Raw genomic sequence first — 24,450 nt, forward strand, 5'->3', positions numbered from 1 at the left:
TCATGCTAAGTTGTGGTAGGTAAAATCCATATCCTAGTTTCAAGATTGTGAATGATGTATTCACAAATGCACGAACCTTAGCTTCAAATTCTGTCAACAAAATTACAAAAGATGGTTAAGAAATCTGGCCTTGTATTCTGTAGAAGCCTATTTTTTTTTGCAATGAGTTCTGACTTGATTAATACATTTTCAAATTGATTGATGGTTTGGTGCTTTATATTGGTACCAATGCAAATAAACATAAGCAAATCTGCTTCTCAAGTAGATCCAAAAGTTTAAATCTGTATGCTGGGGATGCTGCTGCCAATGTAAGCAGTTCTCATTCTTCTTTGGGAAGAAGCCAAACAGTTCTCGAAGTTCAAATAGAGAAAAGAAACTGCAAGCAGTAAGCTGCCACGGGAAGTTTGTAAATGGCATGCTATATATATTACATACAGAAAAGAGAGAGAGAGAGAGAGAGCAACAGTAAATTTGAAATCTCCTACCCATCCATCAGGGCAAGAATCTGCCATGTCAATTTCTTGCCTGTGAATGATTTGAATGTCCTCTGGTGCCGGATGGCACCCACATGAAATCACAAGATTTTCTAGGCTTTCCAGTCACATTCATTTCATTTACTGCTGCTTCCAATTTTTCCTGCATAAAAAAATCGCAATAGGTTAGCTTCTTACTTCTGAAGTTTTACTTCAAGTCTGGCGAAACCTTTTTCCATGCAATCAAAAAATGAGAACCACAAGGGATATGGGGGATGAAAATTTTACCACAACTGTCATCATAGAATTCAAAATCTACATCCATCACAGCAGGCCTCCTTCTCCTTGTGGCCTGGAGTGATTTCTCTCTCTGTTCATAGAACCCGAAATCATCCAGTAGTGATGTTCCCAGAGGGTGGCCCTTGAATATGTGCAGCATTTGTAAACCTTGTGGCAGCCCTATCTACAAAGGCTAAGTGCAGATGTAAACAAAAAATGTATATAATAATAACAGGTCAAGTTAAACTGAGTATTTTTTTGCTTGCAAAAGAATCACAAAAGCCTTTGCAAAGCATATCAATAATCAATAAAGACATAAGATCTCCTGGAAGTCAGAAAAAATAAATTGCTCGTCGGTCAACCATTTGAAGTCCCATCTTGACAAGGGAGATTAAAGACGCCCTGGCATTCGACAGTAGTAGAAAGAGTAACTGATCACTAGTGATTTACTATCACACAGTATTTGTTTATAGTCTATCCCTATGCAGGAACAAAGTCCTCTAGAGAGTAAATTTGAAGTAAAAGATTCCCTTGCAGATTGCTGAATCTTTGGATCTCACATGCACATGACAATTCTCTTTCTATATCTTTATTTTTTTGATCAAACATCTCAAAAACCACAGTAAATTGTTGCCCAAGCAACACTTGCATGATAGGAAATCTCTCTAACGGGCAAACAAAAGAAGAAGAAGAAGAAGAAGAAACATAGAGATTAGTTGTTTCTTCTATCAATTTACAGATTCTGAAAGGTTTTTGAAACATAGAGATTGTGGACTTCAATCTATGAGGTTACCAATGCAAGATAAAGAGAATGATACCTCCTGAGTATCCTTACTAAATGTTACAGCCTTGTTGTCATTGTTCTCAAGCCTAATACTTTGAAAAAGTCTGTTGGGTATGTCCTTTATGATGTGCCACTTCACTGGGAAAAACCCATTCCAGGTCTCTTTTTGCCAGAAATCAAGGTTCTTGTTGAAATCAACAGGTCCAATCATTTCAGCCAAACCAACAAACTGACCACTGGCATTAACCTGAAATCAAAAAGAGAATTTTAAAATTCAGTAATGACCATAAAAACCATAAACTATAACTTCTCAATGGAGAAATTCTGACGGGTAATGTCCATTGTGATTTATACAGCTCTAGATAATCAGAAAAGAGGAGTAGATTAAGTCTGGCTTCTGAAATTTACATCAACATTGAATTAACAAGAAAAGCAAAATTAACAAATTTAAGACACAAAAAATAAATACATCATGAACAACCTTCGCAGTGGCACTTGTAATGTAATCTATCAATCAGCAAATTGATTAAAATCGTTCTTCTATGGCAGGGTTAAACAACAAGAAGGCCTAAAGTAGAATTCATGTGAAGAAACTGAGGAACTAATATGTAATTGCTATAGGATCCAGATATTGAGTTTATAAAACACTAAACGAATCCAATAAGCATAAGATAAAACAACATTACGCACTGAGAAAAATAGGAAAATTGGACACTTTGAGCCCTTCTTCATTAATCTCTCTGCAACCCAGAATACAGCATCCAGCTTTTTATTACCATTGGGAGTACTTGCCCACACATTGTATTTGACACTTTTGTGGACATCATCTTCATTGTATGACTTTATCATGAAGAACTTGGCATTTTCATATTCAATCTGAAAATCTGTTTTGTTATATTTATCTCGGCGAACAAACTGGTTCAAATTGTTGTTTCTGGTTGATGAGCCCAAACAACTATTCGATTTGTTTGCCCGGGGACCATGAACTAGCTCTCTTGAAACTTCGAAAGTTTTGTGTGAGCTATATTTCTTATTCACTCCAAAATGGTTATGACCATGAACAGCCTGGGCGGTCCTTCGCAGATTCATGTGATTATCTCTATAGAAAAACCCATCCTGTCTTTCATTAGAGAGTGAAGGTATTATCCGACCACGACCATGGGAGAACCCTTGAGCAGCTTCAACTGCTTGTAAACTAGAACTCAGATTTGGAGCCTGAGACAATCATGAGATGAAAACAAATCAACTGCCTGAGATAAAGAGAAGAGCTGTATAAAATGGGCAAAGGGAAGATACAAAAGACTTAAATATCAAATTAAAATAAATCATCTTAATTTGATCGAACTGCACGACTGCAGTTAAAAGTAGAACAGTCAATATCATTTTCAGCTAAACCAGTGATAATTATTGGCCTGATGCTACATTCTCAAGTGCATTTCATCCTTCAATTTTACATGAGACAGATGCAAACTGCATACCAAAACACAGGGATGTCATGCAATTCTTCTCTTAATATCAATAAGGAAAACTTAAAATAGGTAAATAATCACCCACCAAACTTTTGGCTGCTTGCAAGCAATAAATTCCTACTCAAGGTTAAGCCATATCAAATTGTGACCTTAAACCAATTTAGGCTGTAGGAAATGAGGAAAAGCTAGTTTGCACCTTGTTAAAGTGCTTGGTATCTTCACCAGGAAAGTCAAATGACGAGGGAGCAACTTTTGGTTTTGGATTCAATGTCCTTGCAGAATCTTCTAAATCAACTCTGGCTTTTCTCATTGTAATTTTCAAACCTCTAGAATCCAATCAAGACTCTGAACCAGCAGTATGGGCATTTGTCCTTTCACCAGAGGATTCTGCTGTACTTTGTGAGTCTACAATTGCAAGGTCTGATACCCATGAGCACCTAGGCATTATTTCTGCCCTATCGGAGACTTTCCACTGAAGGTGATCCATTGAAGACACCATTAGTTGCCCATATTTAGTTGATTGAAGCAGAAGTTGGTCAATTGCAGATTCATAAAGTTTTGCTTATTAGGATCTACTGGAACAAAGATATACCTAGCATTAACTTCTTTTTGTGTTCAATATGGAACTTCATCGAACTACCAAACTAGGGACTGTAGAAATTGATGGAAGAAAAGAATGAGCAAGCACCATAGACAACAACAAGGAATCTAATCATCACTTACAACACGTTCTTCATCCAGATCAAAAGCGGAATCTGCCTTTGGATCCATCACGAATGCTTCAGACACTACAGAATTAAAAAGTAAGATCAAAGTTGATTCGGCTTATAGATGAAGATCATCATGAGGTATAACACTTGAACTAAACTGACTAGAATCTCCAAAGCATATACAAGCTAGAGACTAAGGAAATTGGTTGTGAATGAAAATTTTGTATCCTCTAGCAGCAAAAGGACCACAAAATCAAACACAATTGTTAGTGTGTTACCATATTACATCCTGTAGAACTATATTTCGTATGAACATGTAGGAGATAAAGACAAATGCAGAAATTGTAATTGAGTTTTATTTCTTGAATTTATGAGAAAAGATAGAAGTATCAACCATCCTCTGACTTGCTTAGATAGTAACAGATTCTCTCAGCTTACTATAACATTGAAGATTACATCACATGCCAATTCTTTGTTACTTTTAACCTATCCAAGTTTTCTTTTAAGTGCTTTGATCTGGTGCACTAATTGCAATGCTCAAGCACTCATCTCAAAGTAACATCCAACAGCACCCCCAAAGCTCTCTTGAATACCACCAAGTGTTGACCCCTGCTGCTACATCCTCCATACCAATTGCAAAATACTAATTTTAGAATTTTGACTTTTCACCATGATATGCTTCCTTGTCCACTTATGAAGCTTCAATGTCTAGGAAGCCTGTAGCTCACCAATATTCACTTTGTGGCAATAGTTGACTATGCCACAAACAATATCTCACAACCTTACACATTCCTTTGATGTACTAATCCCAAAAGCTGTATAGCCTTTTCTTGATCATACCCACTTCTATTACCCTTATCCAATATTAATAGAATAAGACAGACAAATAAAAGAAGAAACATTAGAAGGGTAGCCCCAGTGATTAGGCTGATCTACCCTACCATGCATTGGTAATCCATATCTGACCTTGCAGAGTTGAAATGCTTCTAGCACTTGAGATGAACAATGTGGATTAAACATGGCATGGTGATGGCAATGAGACAATTTTGCTAGAAGAAATATAATCCTTACCCTACTCGAACGCAATGTAGATATAATCAAAATGTTGAACGCAATAACTACATCAACTTGATGACATTGATCATCCAGACAAGGATCGACGACCTCCCTAAGCGCAGGGCGAAGAAATGGCACCCAAGATAAGGCAAGAGAAAAGGTGAGAAGGGATCACGAGAGCCGCCGGGGAGAGGGACGCAATGCCGCTGAGGGATTCCGACTCGAAGAGAGATCGGAGTAGGGCTTCTTTTCGGTGGAAGGAGGGCCGGAATCGAAGGGAAAAATGTCGACTGAGTACAAAGGAGATTAATATCCGGTTCGGCCTCCGTCCGCTTTTGATCCGACCCGATCCGATCAGATCATGGGTGTGCAGCATCTGATGTTAGATTGAAGGATCCGATTGGAAATGATTCATCCGGCGGCTACACCGAGGCGGATCGGATCGGTTCGGCGTGCTCTAACCCGTTAACGGCCATTTTCGGGGTTATTTTTAAGGGATTTTGGGATAATATTGGAGCTTTTAGATTCGTGCGATTCGCGAAGATTTAGGGCATCAAAGATGCAAATCAACCCTTCATTTGACACATCAAGCTTCATGGCAGTCGCCGCCGTCGCGACCGCTTCTCCGTCTTCTCTGGTACTCATCATTTCCACGTCTCAGCTTTGTAGCGTAATCAAGCCTTCGATCATGATCTGCTCTACCGTACTTTCTCCAGATTTACACGCGGCCTTCGTCGAGATCGGGCGGGCGGATCCGTGGGAGCGCACGGAGGACGACCGCACTGGTGATGGCGGCGGGAAACGGCGGCGGGAGGAGGATGCCTCACGTGCTCACCGTCGCTGGGTCCGATTCTGGCGCCGGAGCCGGGATCCAGGCAGACATCAAGGCCTGCGGGGCCCTCGGCGCATACTGCTCCTCCGTCATCACGGCCGTCACCGCGCAGAATACCGTCGGGGTTCAGGTCTGAGATCTCTTGGCCTGTTTCGGCTTTTACGACGAGTAGGCGTCAGGCTTTTGGGGATTGATTTGGATGTGTGGCAGGGTGTCCATCCCGTGCCGGAGGCGTTCGTGGCGGAGCAGCTGAGATCGGTGCTTTCCGATATGGCGGTCGATGTGGTATGATACTGAGATAACTTTAACTATGTCAAGTCATGCATATCAAACGGTGAACACTTGTGGTGATGCGTGTTTCTTCTTTCTTGCGTGGTTTGAAATGCCATGTTATATGGTAACAAATGTTGCCACTATAATATGATTGTATTCTTTTCCCACCATACGACTGAATACATAAAAATATATTCCTCTAATGTCTATGATTCCATCTAATTGTTATGACACGTTTCTCTAATATGTTGAAGTTTCTTTATTCTTTCTTTATATTTTTTCCTGAAATGTACACCCTAAGCTTTGTAATTTGCACATTGGAGATGTGTGATGTCAAAGTCTAGTTATTGTTCACTCAAGCAAACGGTTGATATTTGGCATAGGCATCTAACTTTGTCTGAATAAGTGCTCTGATATGAGGTATATGTGGGAAATAAATGTGGTAATGCAGATAGGAAGCCTTTAAATCTATCACATTGGTGCTGTTATGAATATGTGCTCTGATATGAGTTACTCGTGTCATTGGTGATGTTACTTCATTCTGTGCATACAAAGATCTAGTCTGGTTGAGATAACTTTGATGATGTAAGTAAATAGATTAGGTGTGATGGCTTCTCCATATTCTAAATCTAATTATATATTCACCATGGTTACCTCAAGCATATTCGATTCTTGGATAACATGTTACCTGCCAATTTTTGTTCATTCCATTTGATCACCTTCACTCTGTTTTTGTGGTTAATTTCTGTCTGTTGATATGCTGTAGTGCTTTCTTTGTTTGTTAGTTTTGTTTTCTTTTGTTTGGATGTTCTGTTCCCAGATTGCTAAATTGTCAGTAGTTTGAGTTGAAATTATTCGGACCCTTTCTCCCCTAATGTATTTATCGCTATTAGCTCTCTGTTTCTGTCTCTTTTCTGGTCTGCTTTCCTTTCAATACAATTTTTTGTTTCAACCTGACAGGTAAAGACAGGGATGCTTCCTTCTGTAGGCATAATAAAAGTTCTATGCCATAGTCTTCAGGAGTTCCCTGTTAAAGGTAATGGCTTGAGGACAAATGAACTTGCATGATAATTTATCAGTACCTTAGTTGATATTGTTATAATTTGGAAGGCAGCTTTAGTTGTGGATCCAGTCATGGTTTCTACAAGCGGCGACATGCTTGCTGGGCCATCAACACTTTCAGGATATCGGTATAGGCCATATGATATTAGATGAATTGTTGGTTGATCTGAACCTTCACGAGTCACACAAATGAGTTAAATGCACTTATTTTGAAGGTGCACATGAAATATGTAGTTCTGTATTTCAGGGATGAACTTTTTGCGATGGCTGATATTGTCACTCCAAATCTCAAAGAAGCATCAGCTTTACTTGGAGGCATGTCATTGAGAACAGTATCTGACATGTGTTCTGCAGCAAAATCTATACATAACTTAGGTCCCAGGTAAGTTTCTGCATTCATTTTGAAGTTGTGTATGTTCTAAATTGTTCAGTGTTCTTCATTCTCATACTAGTATACATTGTTTCTTTATCACCCACTTCAGTCACCTTATCCTTTGACCTCTCATATATGCACTTGTCGGTGTTTCATGAATAGTTTTGGTAAAATGATAATAGGTCATTCATGATATTTTTACTTCACTATATGTTTCTATGGGATTTTCAGTTTGTCACGCATGCTTCTTGTTTTGCAAACTCTATAATCGTAGGTTAAATATGCTTCTTGTTTTGCAAACCTAGAGCATTGTATGATGCTAGAAAATGTAGGACTTGATGCTAACAGTAGTTTCCTTGATCTTTGTTGTGTTCTTGAGTTTATCTGTTCTGTGCAAGTCTTCTCCCATCAGATGGATCTATTAATAAGTTGCTTGAAGTTTGTCGAAACCAGATTATGAAAATTTCTATTGATGCTTTCCAAAATATCAGAGACATGATCATGCCAAGATGTATTTTTCCTCAGTTTCATGTTGTGACCGTAATATTCTGGTATCCTGACATGATTGTCCTTTTGATGTTAGACCAAGAAAACGAGATGCTATGAATGATCAAAGCTTCTATTTCGATTCCTTTGAGAATTATATTGATGAGGTATCATTTGCAGGAATGTACTTGTGAAAGGTGGCCATCTCCCAGGTTCATCAGAAGCAACTGATGTATTTTTTGATGGTATGCCTCTACCTCTTGACAGCCATATCGGCTCATCCGTAAGCCTTTTTGCTTAGTTATTGAACTATGGCACTGGATTTTCTGCTTGTAGGAGAAAATTATCATGTGTTACGCGGATCACACGTAAACACCCGTAACACCCATGGCACTGGATGCACTCTTGCTTCATGCATAGCAGCAGAACTCGCCAAAGGTTCCCCGATGCTGCAAGCTGTTCAGGTGATCCTCTTGTGCATATAAACTGTAAATTCAATTACACAAGCTTATGAACTTCCAGTTGCCTGTTCATTTTTGCAGAGGGCCAAGACGTTTGTTGAGAGTGCTCTTGACTACAGCAAAGATATCTTAATTGGAAACGGACCTCAAGGCCCCTTGGACCACTTATTTGATCTCAACACTCATGCCCATACTGCAGGAGCGAGATCATTTGATGCTAATGATCTGTTCTTGTACGCAGTTACGGATTCTGGGATGAACAGGAAGTGGGGTCGTTCCATTGTGGATGCCGTGAAAGCATCCATCGAAGGAGGTGCCACCATTGTTCAGTTGAGGTATGAAACATGCGAATTGCTTCAGTTCTTAGTTCTGCTGAGGTTTCGATTCTTCTTCGTCTCATGCCATCAGAGACAAGGAGGCTGAGACCCGTGACTTCATCGAAGCAGCAAACGCTTGCTTGGAAATATGCCGATCCAACGGAGTGCCGCTGCTGATCAATGACCGAGTTGATGTTGCACTCGCTTGTGATGCCGATGGCGTGCATGTAGGGCAATCTGATATGCCAGCTCCAGTTGCTCGTAGCATTTTAGGGCCTCAAAAGATCATCGGCGTCTCATGTAAGACCGCAGCACAAGCAACGCAGGCATGGGCGGATGGCGCGGATTACATCGGCTGTGGAGGTGTTTTCCCGACTACTACAAAGGCCAACAATCTCACGGTGGGTTTGGATGGCTTGAAGGCGGTTTGTCTGGCTTCCAAAGTGCCTGTGGTCGCCATTGGTGGTATCAGCGCTGCAAATGCTGGCTCAGTGATGGAGATTAGCGTCCCGAGCCTGAAAGGTGTTGCCGTCGTCTCTGCTCTATTTGATCGCGAGTGTATTGGTACTGAAGCCCGTCGGCTCAAGTCAATCCTGATGGACTCATCCTCCCACGCTAAATTATCGGTTTGATGTTTGGATATAGTTTCTTTCCAGGTTTCAACCCTGGAATGTGAATAAGTCCCTCCGAAGTGATGACATTATAGCAGTTGATGTATCGATCGTTCAAGAGGGTAAATGACTGCTTCCGAAGTTGTGTGTGTCTCTGATTCTTTTGCAGGTAGTGATTTCTCCGATGTTTTTGGCTGTGAAGACGTCCGCATTCTTGTGAAGAGGCTTACTACATCTTCCGGTCAACAGACGTCCGCATGAGCAAACGGCGTTCATAATGTAATTCTACTGCAAAGTGTGTTGCCCAGGAAACATCTCCGATCTAACCTACTAAAAGCAGCATATAGAAATGCGGCATCTACAGGGCACACGAGGAGCCAGTTCGGTCGGCAGCATGGTTGGGCTTGTTAGAGCTCTCTTCATCTGATCTTTGTTCTGCCCCCACAAAGAAAAATAGGAAGGGAAAGAATGATCGGAGAAAAGACAGAGGCATTACGCTTAGATCTAACACAAAAGAGACAAGTCCGGCGATCAGATGAGAAGACAAACCAACCTCGCCAACCACAACCGAGAGACTGACAAGAAAAGAATCACGGATCGGGAAGACTCAGAGAGAAAAATGGGTACAAGACTTTGTCGCAGCACATGCGAGGAGAATTCCTCATCAGCGTGGTGCATGACTGTCGTATTCATCATCGCCACAGCCCGATCCAGAGAGAAGATAAAGACCAAGAACAAAAACCGTAGAGAAGGGGATCAACGGAGACGCCGCAGAGGCCGGACGGCGATGCGATGGCCGCCAACCGCGTCAATGTAGAGACAAAAGGTGCCCCTCGACAAACCCTAACTCTAACGATGCTCCGACTCAAAAAAAGCATTCTTGTTTGTTGTCGGCCCATCTTTGGCCCATCAGGCTATTCTCTCTGTGGACAAGAGGCCTGAGAGGACTCTCCTGCTCGCAAGGATGTCGGTGAGTCTACTTGATCCCTGTGGTCCAATCACACAGGCTTTATATATACCCCAAGACATGAAGAGCAGAGGACAACGCTGTGGATGCTGTGCTTAGTAGAGAAGCCTCTCAAAAGAGGGTGTGGGAAAGACCTTTACCGAAAGCCACAGCCAAAACCATATTCCTTCAATCATAGCTACAACCAGTAAAGCTCGAAGGTCCTGTCTCTCATATGGATGGTAATTGCTAGGAGACAAGCAACAACCTTCACCACTTCCTCTTCATATAATAAGGTACGGTAGTCACACCACAAGTTCATGACAGCATGACTGGATATCAATTGGGGTTTTCTAATCCCAAAATACCACAGTAGTACAACTTATGATGCTTATATCATTGATATGCTATGAGTCGGTACGAGTGTTTGACAAAATGCGTGTGTCAACCAAGCTGGGAGATGATGTCGAAGGCAGTGCCACACAGGCGCTGCAGCTCATCCTCTCTTTTGGCCATCGCCGCCGGGAACGCCATGCCGGGATTCCTCCGGAAGAAGAGCCTGCCGCATGTGCTGGCGTACTCCTGGGCCGCGCCGATGTGCACGCAGGCGTAGTCGTAGTTCTCCTGCGCCAGCGAGCCGAGCGCCCACCGCAGCGCCTCGCCGGCGTTCTTGTACTTCTCCACGCAGGTCCGGAACGCCGACCGGGACGCCGCCGCCTCGGTAGCGTTCTTGGCGAGGCTGGCCGCGTACGCCGCTGTGGTCTTCGCCTTGACGACGGCGATCCGGAGAGCGATGGCGGATAGGGACTTGACGTCCTTGGCTCTCAGGCTGCGAGGGTCGGATCGGAGCGCGGCGACGCAGAAGTCGTAGTTGGACGTCAGGCTGCATGTGGTTTGGATTAACGTGGAGGAAGGTGGAGGTGGTGGTGAGGCAAGCGAGGGTGTGAGGAGAAGCAAGAAGAAGAAGAAGAAGAAGAAGGAGGAGGAGGAGGGAGAGGAAGCCATGGCAGTGGTGCTTGGGCAAAGGAGGCTGTGTAAGGAAGGAGCTTTACATGGCACCACTTCTTTATATGTTGGATTTCGTGCTCCACTAAAAGCAATTAGTGTTGGGGGAGAGCAGCTCCGTTGTCCTTTGCGAGAATGTTACAGCGAACGTGCCATGCTGCACAACCTTTTGGAAGAATCAATCAGTGCAGTGCAATTACCGAGTCCAAATCATTGGTACAGCCTCACACCGTGACACAGGTGGATTCATGCAACCATCGATGTGGGATCGAGAAGGCAAACCAAACCAGATTGCTTTGCATGATCTAATCTAATCCTCGGTGTCCTCTGAGTCGATACGAAGACAATAGAATCTGGTGCTGGTGGTTTGTTTTACTAGTGTTGGGTTGATGTCGGCTCGTACGACGCTCGTGCTAAAATGATTAAACACCGGTTTGCTATATTCCCAATGTTCGTTCGTATTTGACTGTCTGATGTGCTAATGCACGTCGTGGAGTCAACCCGGTTTGATGCTCGTGCAATTGCACTGCCGGTGTTGGCATAGCGCACTTGCTCATATGGGGATGATTGGTGTAACCGACACCTATTACTAACATCATAATGTCATGTTCTAGCACTATATGTGGATGATACTTTGATATCTCATGCTTGATAGCTCGACACTATATTGATCGATAACTCGACATGATACTCTAGCACTATGTTGATATCACGTTTGGCACCTAAGACATTATAAGTTACGTCTATGATTATTGCATGTTTTTCGTATTCGACATAGCATACTTGTTCCTCAACATTAAATTAATATACGTCTTCAAGTATAGATGTCCTAAAACCTCACTATGAAAGAAAGGTCCTATCACCATCAGTTTCGTTCCTCGACTCTTCATTGCACACAAGTTCTAACACATTCGATTCTGAAAGATTCGACACTTTTGATCGACACCTCATAAACAAAACTAACTTAAGTATTGAAGGAGCTTTGTTGGTTATACCCTTGATGTAATTTTGCAAGGTTTGACACTTTGTGAATCGAAAACATTCGACATTTTCTTGGCACCATTCAAAGACAAACGTGAAATGAAATCTTAGTTGGCTGACATTTCGATCAAACAATCAAAATTTATATTAATGCATTGGAGCTAAGGGAAGGATCCTTTCGCGACATGACTTAAGGCAATCTTATATGTCATAATCGAACAATCATAACCAACATTTACGCTTACAAAATTAGATTTAGAGACAGACAAATATTGGTTTAATACTTAGGTTATAAACATGAAGAAGAACATATCTCCATCAATATATAAGATGGTTAAAGTCATCATCAGCATGCATTTAATAGGAAGTAACCTACGATTTCACAAAGTCGTTAAGCGTTACTCGGACGTATGGATTCACCGAAAACATTATGCATTGCGTATGAAGCTCTGTTAGGAACGAACACGTCATGTTAACTGAGTGCCTAAGATGGTGTTAAGCTGATGATGACTCTTTGGACGAGCTATCGCCCAAAAACAAGAAATTGAATATAAAATAAATAATAGTATTTGGTGTGGCATAAATGATGTCGTATCGATGATCACATCGATCGAATATGATATGATCGAAAATTGGCCCATCCCGAGTCCGGTTGAAGTGGTCATCCTCACCCATACCGCACTGTCAATTGGCCGAGAAGGACGACAACAAGAGTTCTATTTGTCGTAGGACTGTCTTCTTTCTCGCTTAGGTAGGGTCACAGAATCCACCATGACGGTTTTGGGGGAATTAATTGTGATCTTTTAGCTCTATCACCTGCACAAAGTATCCATGATGTGCTTGCGAATCCATCCCATATCATCGCACCACTTCCCTTTATCATCTTCACCTCTCAAGAAAATAAGAAGAAGAGGAAGAAGGTGTGCTGTTGCAAGAAGGTTGGCTTTTCGAATATGCATGGGTTATTCTTTAGATGGTAGATAGAGAGAGAAGTTGGCTCACGATGCATCATGCATGTGGGACAACAACAATATGGGGGCGACGATTCTTTCTTATCTAAAAGAACAATGATATTTGCTTGTTATATCTACATGTACAAGAATCAAAAGATAAATTCATGCTAATCTTCATTAAATTAATTTGGTCTTTAGTTCCATTAAAAAAATAAAATCAATCAATATAAAGATAAGATTATGTATATTAATCCATGACAAATAAAGTATTGATGATGTGAAAAATGTGACCATGGAAAAGTACGCGAAAATTTTTCTTCGAGTTTGATATGATAGAGTGTACAACATAGATCAATAGTGGGCGTATAAAATCCACACCATACTATTTTTAAATTCTAATTAAATATATTTATCTTAAATAAGATTCTTTAATCCTCGAGTTATTATGAAACGTGATATGATCAAAAGATTTTTTTTTTTCCCTCCAAAATAATTTGAGCATATGGAATGGGAGGATGTCTCTCTCATCTTGAATAATAAATAATTTAAAAAAAAATGGGAAAGAAAAATTTGTGTAAACATTTAATGGACCGTTCAATACGAGTCAAAAAAAAAAAAAGGGGTCTCAAATAAATGTGATGCCAACAAAAGCGAACACAATTGGCCCAAACAAACTTGTGAGGTGGGAAACTTCTACTGCGTCCGGAGGGGCCTTTCATGGCTGTTTCGTAAAGATAAGGATGATGGAGACTCAACAGAAGGCTCTCCGACCACCACACGGCGGCTGGGGGGAGACGGAGACGAAGCCACCCACGATCGTTACCGTAGTTCTCTCGTGCCGCCGCCGCCGCCGCCGCCGCCATGAGAATCCATCCATCCATCCATCATAATTGTACCATTACGACCGTACTTTAACTATATTTATAATTATATTATTTTATCAAATGGTAAATTCTTATTGGCTAATTTGAGTGGGCTCCACATCCCATAGGCTCCCATCCGCCTACTATTAAAGCACGCTCATTGCCATCCGATGAAGCAGGAGAAGGGCGGGCGAGCGAGCGAGAGGGAAAGGGGGAGAGGAGAGAGTTGTGGAGGTCCTTCGAGTTGGGCAATCACGGCTAGGTTTGGCGCACGCCGCTGCCCCCTCCAACCGCAGGTGGAGACCCTAAAGCTCGGCGCCGCCGCCGTGTTGGACAAGAACCGCACCCCCGCACCCCACGGTGGTCGAGGCGCCCTCCCCTCCGCCGGTGGTAGCCCCTCTGACCTCCTTTTCCTCGCCGGCGGCGGATCTCGCTGCTTCCTCCTCCTCCTCCACCACCACCACCTCTCCTTTTTTCTTGTTCTCGTTTGAGTAACCGCGAGAAACAAGGCGCCGAAAGATGCTGTCCATCAAGAGGGTTCCCACCGTGCTCTCCAACTACCAGGAGGAGAACGCCGGCGAGCCCCTCGGCTGCGGCCGTAGCTGCCTCGGCAAGTGCTGCTTGCCCGGTAAGGCGCCCCAAAACTCGCCTTGATTCCGTGGTTCCCCTTCAAGATCCGATGTTTTTGCCCCGCGGGTTTCTCGATTTGGTCCTCAAGATTTCTGTGTGGTGATCGTGGGCAGCCTCGAAGCTTCCGGTTTATGCCTTCAAGAACGACCCAAGGCCGAAAGCTTCGTCCGTTGGGACGGACGAGCTGCCGCCTGACTTCTTCCTCAACACCCTGTTGCTTGGACAGGTATTTTCTCGGGGCGGAACCCTTCAAGATTCGATCTTTTTCTTCTTTACCGTTTGGTAGTGCAACGTGGCTGTGGTGTTCTTTCTAGTGGGAGGATCGGATGAACCGTGGGCTGTTCCGGTACGATGTCACTGCGTGCGAGACCAAGGTGATCCCCGGAGACCATGGCTTCATCGCGCAGCTGAACGAGGGTCGCCACCTCAAGAAACGTCCCACCGAGTTCCGTGTGGATCGCGTCCTCCAGGCTTTTGATCCTGCCAAGTTTAATTTCACCAAGGTGGGGCAGGAGGAGGTGCTCTTCCGCTTTGAGGCCGCTGGAGGCGATGAGGCTCACCCCTTTGAGTGCGATGGCAACGAAGGAACCAAATCTCCCAGCGTAGTTGCGATCAACGTGAGAGCAATTTTCGATGCATCCCTCCTTTTCTTGATCAAGAACTATGTGATTGAAGTTTCTAATGGTTACAGGTTAGCCCTATTGAGTATGGCCATGTGCTCCTGATTCCCCGTGTGCTCGACTCATTGCCTCAGAGAATTGACCAGGAGAGCTTCTTGCTCGCCCTTCGTATGGCTTCTGAAGCAGGAAGCCCTTACTTCAGGCTCGGTTACAACAGTTTGGGTGCCTTTGCCACCATCAATCACCTGCACTTCCAGGTGAGCCCATTCAATTTGCTTGCTTGTGACTAAAGATTGGATTGCTGTGAGATGTCATGAACTTGTGGGATTGCTGATGGGAAATTTTCGATCGTATCATGTCAGGCTTATTACTTGTCTGTGCCCTTTCCGGTGGAGAAAGCTCCTACAGCAAAGATACCCACAAATCAGGGTCGATCCAAGAGCGGAGTGACGGTCTCACGCTTGCTGAACTACCCTGTGAGGGGTCTCGTCTATGAGGGAGGAAAACATTTGAAGGACCTGGCTGATATGGTTGCTAATTCATGCATATGGCTTCAATCAAACAATATCCCTTTTAATGTGCTTATTTCTGACTCAGGCCGGAGGGTCTTCCTCTTCCCCCAGGTAAACATTCGTAATCTTAATATATGCTTTTTATCATAAAATGCTAGTCCTATTTATTAGATTAAAGTTATGAAATGACATCCATTTAACGATTCATGGAGCAACAACCATGGCTCTCATGTCAACTTCTGGACCTCATATGGTTTTATCTTGTTCGCATGTGATCTTGATGATGACCAAGAACACTTGAATCTCAAATGCTAAAATTAAAAGAAATTAACTTTTCTTAATATATATTCCTATTGTTGGTGTCCTTGGATATTAGTTCTCGCAGCTATTATTGTGGCTAAAAAGCTTCTCAAGATTGCTTGCGCTCCTTGGCTTAATATCAAAGTGAATGTTGCTAATCAGTGAAATTCTAAAGAAGTTTATGAATTCAGTAATTGATGAGCATAGTTATGCTGAACCTTTGTTATGCAACAAGATATACTTTTTTGCAAATAAACTGTAATGATAAAACAGTTGCACAAAGAAGTTTTTACTACAGCCAGTAGCAGCACAAATTCCAATGTCATTTATGCTGGAAATCCTTATTTTTTTTACTGGATAATTTGTAAACTCGACAACTTATACTCTTGACTTGTTTCCTAGTTACATGCATTAAGGACAGTGAATCTGCAATACTTTCTACCCCATCAATCTAATCCCAGAGAGTAAAAATTAATAGTAATGGTGGTACAGACATTGGAACAAAATTGCAACCACAAAATGGTTTTATGCGTGTGAAATGAATGTTTGGATTGCATACTTGGTGAAGCTTGTGCTTTTAACTGACTTGTGTATGCGATGGGAGTAGATCTTTATAAGAACTAAAGGAAGCTCTTAACTATGCTAGGCACTGATACAGATGCTCTTGCTTTTAACTGACTTGTGTATGTGATGGGAGTAGATCTTTTATAAGAACTAAAGGAAGCTCTTAACTATGCTAGGCACCGATACAGATGCTCGTTCTTTCTCAGTTGCATCTCTTTAATTGTTATGCATATCTTTGTATGCGTGTGTGTGTTTAGTTTTCGATATGTGAACTAAACCTTGATCACTGTAGAGAACCTATTTGCAACAAGAATGATATTTGTGGATTGGATGCCTTTCTCACTTGTCCCAAATTTGCAGTGTTATGCTGAGAAACAGGCACTTGGTGAGGTAGGCCAGGCTCTGTTGGATACACAAGTGAACCCTGCTGTTTGGGAGATCAGTGGCCACATGGTGCTGAAACGGAAGAAGGACTACGAAGAGGCATCAGAGGATTATGCTTGGAGGCTCTTGGCAGAGGTCTCCCTCTCCGAGGAAAGGTTCCATGAAGTGAAAACCTACATCTTTGAGGCCATAGGTCTTGTGGAGCCTGAAGAAGAAACGATCCATGAAGACGAGGAGAAAGGGACTCCATCAAATTCCTCAGATCCAATGCACGCTCCTCGGTTTCCAGAAGGTTGCCTGATTCTTCAGTGAGGCGCATGGCTTCCATAACTATCAGTATTTGCCGTGATTCGACTATGCATAATTGTTTCCTAGTGAAATAAGTGCCTCATGCACAACACTGTTTAGGCCCTTCGATGCTGCCTGAACTTGAAGTGGTCCTTCATGGATTGATAGATAATATATGTGCGTCACTGTAGGTAAGCAAGCGAATCATATGTTCTATGCATGGTGTCAGACTCCATTAGCAGTTCCTATATTTTTAGATGTTCAAACTCAAGTCTGAACATGCCAAACTTTAGCAATTAAAGCCTTGTGTTGCTCCTTCTTATACTTGTTTTTAGGCAGCTGAACAATGGCATGTTTTGCACTGATTATTGTGTAATATCCCGATTAGTCTCACGGATATATATGTGATGCAAATATTGGGTAAGATTAAGATTAATGTACAAGAATCTTGATGAGTATGTTATTATTAATTTTATTTATACGTTATGCTATACAGTAACTATGCCATGCCCAAGTATTACTCACAAAATATATATATATGTGATGTGCAAAAGTCAAGTATTACTCTATCGTCATTATAATTTATTATTATTATTGTTATATATAATTTAGATGTATTATTTGATTTATAACTTTATTTTCCTCTTTAGGTATAAATTTATCGGATGAGATTTTAAAATTTTAATATAATAAATAAAAAAATAATTATAGGACGAGATTTAAGGGACTATCACGTAATGCACATTTCCAAGTATAATGGTGTGGCTGCCAAAAGCGAACCCAGCCGGGCGAGCGCTCATAATGAAGGCGGTCGGCGCATCGCCCCCCCACGTCCCCTAATCATCTCTCCACGATCATCCCCAGCTTGTGAAGCCACCACCCACCCTTCGTATTATTCAAACCCTCCCTCCTCTTTTGCGTGAGAGCGCCAACCCACCACCGCCAAAAGCATCCCACTAAACAAACCCAACCCAAAGGCAGAAAGAGAGCTCCGACCAACCAACACCAATTAAAAGATTGAAGGAAAGGGCAACCAAACCCTCCTCCGATTCCCCTTCTCCTTCCCCTTCTTTAATCCGATCCATGGTTGTGGCACCGGGAAGGCGCCCATGTGGGGCTCCTCCATCTCCCCTTTTCCCCTGTCGATGTCTCTCCCCTAACACAGGCACCCTGGCACAAGCGGGAGGAGGAGAGGAGCGGAGAGCGTTGGCTCGAGGAACCGGTGATGGCCAAGGAGACGGAGTACTACGACGTTCTTGGCCTCACCCCGTCGGCTTCCGAGGAGGAGATTCGCAGAGCTTATTATCTCAAGGTGGCTTTCCTGATTCCTCTTAGGATGCTATTTAGTTGTATCGGCGCTAGATGGTGTTTGATGGGGGTGTTGATTCAGGCAAGGCAGGTTCATCCTGACAAGAACCCGGATGATCCTCAAGCTGCGGAGAAGTTTCAGGCAAGTCGGGGCTCATCTTGATCGATAAGATCCGAGGAACCATCGCCTTCGATTGTGGGTTTGGCTTAGAAATGATATTGCCTGTACGATGCTTGTTGAATGGTCTGTGCTGCATGTATGGGCAGGCACTTGGGGAAGCTTATCAGGTCCTGAGTGATCCGGTGCAGAGAAGAGCTTATGATGGTTTTGGCAAAGACGGCGTGTCGAGGTAATTCGTGTCTTTCTGCTCACACATCTCTTTCCTTCGTCAGTACAATCGAGATCCTTGTCTTGCACTTTTTTCACATTTGACGTATCTCTTGCATGATATTAGATATAATTCAGTCCTAATGAGAACTAATGGAATTGTCGAAAATTCCAACTGTTTTCCACATTGCAGAAACCATATCCAAAATTAAGGTTTTAAGACCTTGATACACTCAACATCATGAAAGTAACTCAAGATTTCTTATCTTGTTGAAAGGATCGGTCTGTGTTAAACATGTGCCGAGCATTGCTCCCACGGCAAAATCCAATAAACTATGGGAATGTGGGGTTTAAGTTGCATAGTATCTGATGAACAACATGATTCTACCTACTAGCTCAGAAACTTGTTTCCTTTAAAATTTACCTCTTTGACTTTTATGAGAGCAAAAATGCTCACACTGCACACAGAGATCTGTTTCATCTACTCTGAATACCTTCAGATTAACCCTCACTTTGCTGTCTATAGTTAGTGTCCTGCAAAATTTTTTGCTTAGATTTCTTGTTTGCCAAGGATTGTGCATGCATGTTTTTTATGTTGACGTTCTTGTGCGAATATTGGTGTGTGCATCCAGTTTCCTATTACATGTACTGAAATTCTCCTCCACATTTTTACCATGTTCTATGTTCTGCCTATTCTACCAGCATGACTACAATAGTTAGATGGTCTACTCTTTGTTTATTTATTCTGTCCATCTTATAGCATAGATGTTTATTAAAAACCGGTCCTGCTTATATCTAAGCTCGGTATTTGATTATTTGAAATCAAGTGAACTGGTTTTTTTCTTTAGTCTTTCGTTGTTAATGAGCTATTGTTTCACAATATTTCAGAGAAAATATGGTAGACGGCACTGCCATCTTTACCCTTCTTTTTGGAAGTGAACTCTTTGAGGACTACATAGGACACCTCGCTGTGGCATCAATGGCTTCAACTGAATTAACAAGTGAAAATGACAGTCCCGAGAAACTTCAAGATAGGATGAAGGTGTGTATGGAAGTACAATTAAATTTTATTTTAGTTTTTGTAGTTTCTGGCCATTGACTCAGGAGATATTTTTCTTTGATTATGAATACAGAATGACATTTCTATGATGTACATGGAATATTCCACTTAACCATGCTGGATTAAGTTGGAAAAGGATAATCTCAATTGTGGAAACTAATTCTTGTCACATTTTTTTAATGTTATTGGTTCACCATTCTAGGATTCCAATTGTGAAAAAGAAGATGAAATGGATCTGTTTTAGTTGTTATCCTCATAACTGAAGTTTCGTATTTATTATCATGTAGGCTGTGCAGAGAGAAAGGGAAGAAAAGCTTGCTAGGTTCTTGAAAGATTTCCTTAATCAATATGCTTCTGGTGACAAAGAAGGATTCTTTCATCATGCAGAAGCTGAAGCAAAGAGGCTCGCCAACACAGGTCAGTAACTGAATTCTTTTGTTATCTCTGTAACTGGACATTCTAAAGGTCATGCTTGATTTCGTTTATGGTTTTGGTTGACATATTGTAAGGTGTATCTCTATATTACATATAATCTATACTTGAGTGTAGAGAGAGTGAGAGAAAGAGAATGCTATATGAGATATGCTCCTAATACAAGGATCCCAAGGTCGGATTCGCACTAAAAAATTAATAAATAACGAATTAGGAATACCAAAGTGATTTATGGACTAAGAAATGCTAATATGAAAAACATAAAAAGCATGCCACCATCAATCTTGGACAAAAATCAAATCCTCTTTAGTGAAACCCACAAATACAATTATAATTTTTAATGTGATATTTTGTTTTGCAGTAAACTCTGCTACTAAAATAGTGGAATTTTGTCTCTTCCTTCGATTTTAAATACTTAAAATCTATTTTAGCTGAGAGACTCTTCAATTGGAGTGTCCACACCATTGGTATACCTTATTTGAAGTTTTTCAATATATCTGCTCATGGAATAGGCCTATTGACTAAGCTATTTCGTGTTTCGATTGTGTGATCGATCTTCTTCCTATCTTCTCTTTTCTATTGTGTTCCCTATTTGGGCCATGCCCTAGAGTATTATACACAAGCTTTGCATACGAGGGGTGATAAGAAACATTTAGAAAAACAAAAAGATGGAAATGAGATGGGGCTAGACAAGTTGCATGGACCACAGTTCACTTATCCATTACACAGGAAAGTTCCTTGTTTGACTCCACTTATCCATATTGATTAGCATCATAACTGGTGCATCAAGTTAGATGTGTTCAATTGCTAAAATCATTTTCCAATCTGACTACAGCTTTTGGAGTTGAGATTCTACAAACCATTGGTTATGTATATGCAAGGCAGGCTGCGAAAGAGCTAGGCAAAAAGGTAATGTATCTAGGTGTTCCTTTTGTTGCGGAATGGGTGCGGAACAAGGGACATTTCTGGAGATCACAAATCTCAGCAGCTAAAGGTTTGAAGTTATTCCTCTCTCCTTGTTGTTTCAGTTATTTCTTGAAGGTGGGTACCCCCTTCCATCTTTACTAACTTGTTCCCAATCAATGGCCTAGGCGCTTTCCAGTTACTGCAGATTCAAGAAGATATTTGCCGGCAACTCAACAAAGATGGCACCATTACAGAAAAGGATGTTGAGTTACATATGCGAATGAATAAAGACTTAATGGTCGAATCGTTGTGGAAACTGAATGTTGTAGATATTGAAGTGACACTTCTACATGTATGCCAAATGGTAGGTTACAGAAGTTTGTTCATCAGTCATACGAGTCCACAAAATATTGATATTTATGTATATAACACTATAAGGAAATATGGCATTCTGTTGGATATCAAACGTCTTCGGGTCTTCATGCAAAATCTAAGATGTATTCCAGCATGAAGATCATTTTTCTTGAAAGGCTGTTCACCTTCCTGAACATGACATAAGACGTAATGGCATTTATTTTTAAACTCACATGGAATATAGACATGGTAAATTTTGTCTAGTCTTTTCTCAAGGACACTCCTTAATTCTTGGTCAGAAGAGTAGCTGACTTGAAACCCTTTTCATTCTGGTTCCTTCCAAGTTCCTGCTGTTTACTCTAGAAATTCTATTCTATACTGATCTGTGTCTTAAATTATGATCATGTATCTCACTGTCTGAAGTATGCATTTTGATATCTTATTGGTGGAAGACTTATTTTGGCATTTGCTGAAATATTTTACAGGTTTTGCAAGAAAACAGTGTCAAGAAGGAGGAACTTAAGGCACGGGCAGTTGCTTTAAAAATCCTTGGAAAAATTTTCCAGGTATGGAATCCATCTATCTTTACTGTTGCTCTTTCACACAGTGCAAGGTCTAAACTTGATGAGTTGGATTCTGGCATGCCCAAAATCACCTAAAATTGTCAAGAGCAAATAAATCTTTGCATAGAACTTCCAATTACGCCATGATTTGGTGCTTATTCCTCTACTTTAGGTTTTGATATAGCCTTGGTTGCTCTTAGTCCATAAACCTCTTATTCAACTCTGTGTTGCTTCTCTTCTACATTTTGGTATTTTGGCTCCACATTTAAGATCATCATCGACTGAAGTTCATAGCTTCAAAGTTTAAAGCTAAATTTCAAACTGCATGTGGTTTTGATGCCATGAATCTTCTAGATAAAAGTGTGAATACAAAACATTTAGATAATTTTACAACTACAAGTACCTTTGACCTATATGTTTAACAAGATTATGCACATGTATGCATCAAGTTCTCATACAAAAAACATTAAACTCAAAATACGAAGGGGGCATAGTCTGTGGAGGTTAACCTTCCAATTGTTTGAGCTTCGACATGAGAAACTGGTCAGATTTTTGGGATGATAAAAAGTCTGCATTCAGAAAAATCTTTGGTTTTTTACTTCAATTTTTTATATGCAATTCGATGCTAACTACTCTTAACTCATGCACAATTCTTGGTTTGTGGTGCCCAGGGTAGTTCCCTGAAGAAGGAAAAGTATGCATTACCTGCTCCTGCTTCAAAAGAAAAAATAGTCCAAGATGATGACACTAGTTCCGATTCTAGTTCAGTTGAGGATTCACCACGGAGGCTTCCTTATCGAACTCCATTTCTTACACAGGTAAACCTGTTATCTTTTTTTGTTAGTTTCACAAAAAAAAGGGTCTATTACCTAATTTTGACCGGAGTCACATTTCGAGCATAACATGCAGCAGTCTAGTTATGATTCTCTCGATTATAACTAAACTTTCAATGTCTCTGTCACAGAAAAAAATTGGACCTTCAACAAATTACTAAAAATGATCAAACTTAGGATAAGCCAATAATATACCATGTGGAGAAAGCCTCCTGAGTTTTCATATTCTTGGTTTCAGGGCATTGGAAGACTCTTCAGATGCCTATGCAACCCAGCATATGACGTGGATGATGATCCTGAACCCCCAAGCAAGTGATGCTGAAACCCTCAAGTTATGCTTGACTGTGGAAGAATTATGTTTTACTCCACTTCAACGTTGTGTATATCGGTGCAGGTCTTCCATAAAACATCTCCTTTCCATTTTGTCAATTTCAGCCAACTTTAGGACCCATTCAATCTAAACACTTAAATTTAGATCTCCTAGAATGTTGGGATTTATGGATTTTTTCTTTCTTTCTTTTAAATACCCTTGAACATATCTCTGAAAATACCAGCTCACTTTTTTTTTTGCTTGATTGTCATATAGCCAATGCAAGTAGAAATGTACTGAAACAAAAGGGTTTTTGTGTATGTCTATCTCTTCAGTCATTTATTGGACAGGAATGCTTTCCATTGGTTACATCTATTTAAACATGCAATATTAGAAAAATGATCATGGTAATTGTCTCCCATCAAAATAGTGACAAAAAAACAAATGATTATATGACATTCTCGGCCTGATTCAGTCTTATAAAGTGTCATTGGTTGATCAATATTCCTGATTAAGTCATGGGCATCCCTTCAGGCCTATCTGACATAACCTGAACTTCTCAATTCCTTAACTAGTTTTTTCCTTGCAGTTGCCACAAGGTGCCAAGGCATAACATCAGTAAAGTAGTTAAGATAATGATACTGAAGATTTAGAAAAGCATAGATCCACAAGATTATATTCATCCTACAACTTGGTCTGGAAAAGGTCATGCAACTTAAGTCTAGCACTTGTCATGCCTCCCTACTCCATGCACAAAATGATATCCGTCCATGACTACAGCTTTAGCTGCAATTAAATGTGGCATCACCAGATTTCTGACTCAAATATAAGGACAGTTTGTCTGGTCATTCTAAAGATAACATCTGGAACAGTTGGTAGGTATTCTGTTACTGTCTGCATTAAGTTACCGTCATTGTCTAATACGCATTGATCTAGATTCAGTTGTCCATATTTTTTCACTTCTGTGGTGTTCCTCTTATTGATAGACATGTTTCAGAGAAGGAATCAATATGTAAAGGTACACTCTTGTTTTCCATGTTTAAAGTCCATCAACTAAGTCTATAAGAGCAGCTGTCATCAATTTCAAAGTTAGTGAAGTTAACTAGATTTTTGGAATGGAGAAG

At 41.1% G+C, this 24,450-nt stretch overlaps 5 protein-coding genes across 9 annotated transcripts; 3 read left to right on the forward strand and 2 right to left on the reverse strand.

The window, feature by feature from the left end:
• Window positions 1-205: 205 nt before the first annotated feature.
• LOC135583337 (YTH domain-containing protein ECT4-like) lies at window positions 206-5,170 on the reverse strand. Of its 5 annotated transcripts, XM_065112447.1 has the most exons (6): window positions 4,787-5,170; window positions 3,729-3,793; window positions 2,227-2,751; window positions 1,571-1,783; window positions 762-936; window positions 206-636 (listed from the first exon to the last, which is right to left on the reverse strand). In XM_065112447.1, the coding sequence occupies exons 2-6, from the start codon at window positions 3,774-3,776 to the stop codon at window positions 611-613; spliced, it is 987 nt and encodes a 328-aa protein (XP_064968519.1). In that variant the 5' UTR covers window positions 3,777-3,793; window positions 4,787-5,170; the 3' UTR covers window positions 206-610. The 5 variants fall into 5 exon arrangements, with proteins under 5 accessions (XP_064968519.1, XP_064968522.1, XP_064968520.1 ...); XM_065112450.1 differs by lacking the exon at window positions 3,729-3,793 and having other exon boundaries at window positions 4,787-5,169; XM_065112448.1 differs by lacking the exon at window positions 4,787-5,170 and having other exon boundaries at window positions 3,729-4,736.
• Window positions 5,171-5,185: 15 nt separating this feature from the next.
• Window positions 5,186-9,327, forward strand: LOC103987667 (probable thiamine biosynthetic bifunctional enzyme, chloroplastic). Its single transcript, XM_009406032.3, has 10 exons — window positions 5,186-5,408; window positions 5,488-5,733; window positions 5,814-5,888; window positions 6,837-6,912; window positions 6,991-7,066; window positions 7,186-7,320; window positions 7,978-8,042; window positions 8,134-8,261; window positions 8,340-8,593; window positions 8,667-9,327. Exons 1-10 carry the CDS (start codon window positions 5,331-5,333, stop codon window positions 9,205-9,207), a joined length of 1,674 nt encoding a protein of 557 aa, XP_009404307.2. The 5' UTR covers window positions 5,186-5,330; the 3' UTR covers window positions 9,208-9,327.
• Window positions 9,328-10,576: 1,249 nt separating this feature from the next.
• On the reverse strand, window positions 10,577-11,137 carry LOC103987670 (cell wall / vacuolar inhibitor of fructosidase 2-like). Its single transcript, XM_065110857.1, has one exon. The coding sequence runs from the start codon at window positions 11,135-11,137 to the stop codon at window positions 10,577-10,579; it is 561 nt and encodes a 186-aa protein (XP_064966929.1).
• A 2,960-nt stretch (window positions 11,138-14,097) lies between these two features.
• LOC135614751 (GDP-L-galactose phosphorylase 2-like) lies at window positions 14,098-17,556 on the forward strand. The gene is made up of 6 exons (XM_065112451.1): window positions 14,098-14,562; window positions 14,678-14,790; window positions 14,879-15,181; window positions 15,256-15,441; window positions 15,547-15,807; window positions 16,921-17,556. Exons 1-6 carry the CDS (start codon window positions 14,454-14,456, stop codon window positions 17,254-17,256), a joined length of 1,308 nt encoding a protein of 435 aa, XP_064968523.1. The 5' UTR covers window positions 14,098-14,453; the 3' UTR covers window positions 17,257-17,556.
• A 577-nt stretch (window positions 17,557-18,133) lies between these two features.
• LOC135614753 (chaperone protein dnaJ 10-like) lies at window positions 18,134-23,675 on the forward strand. Its single transcript, XM_065112454.1, has 10 exons — window positions 18,134-18,544; window positions 18,623-18,682; window positions 18,808-18,890; window positions 19,757-19,910; window positions 20,216-20,345; window positions 21,196-21,354; window positions 21,452-21,630; window positions 22,106-22,186; window positions 22,855-23,001; window positions 23,255-23,675. Exons 1-10 carry the CDS (start codon window positions 18,458-18,460, stop codon window positions 23,330-23,332), a joined length of 1,158 nt encoding a protein of 385 aa, XP_064968526.1. The 5' UTR covers window positions 18,134-18,457; the 3' UTR covers window positions 23,333-23,675.
• Window positions 23,676-24,450: the final 775 nt, after the last annotated feature.

This window comes from Musa acuminata, chromosome BXJ2-6, assembly GCF_036884655.1.
Source record: "Musa acuminata AAA Group cultivar baxijiao chromosome BXJ2-6, Cavendish_Baxijiao_AAA, whole genome shotgun sequence".
NCBI classification, from domain to species: Eukaryota; Viridiplantae; Streptophyta; class Magnoliopsida; order Zingiberales; family Musaceae; genus Musa; species Musa acuminata.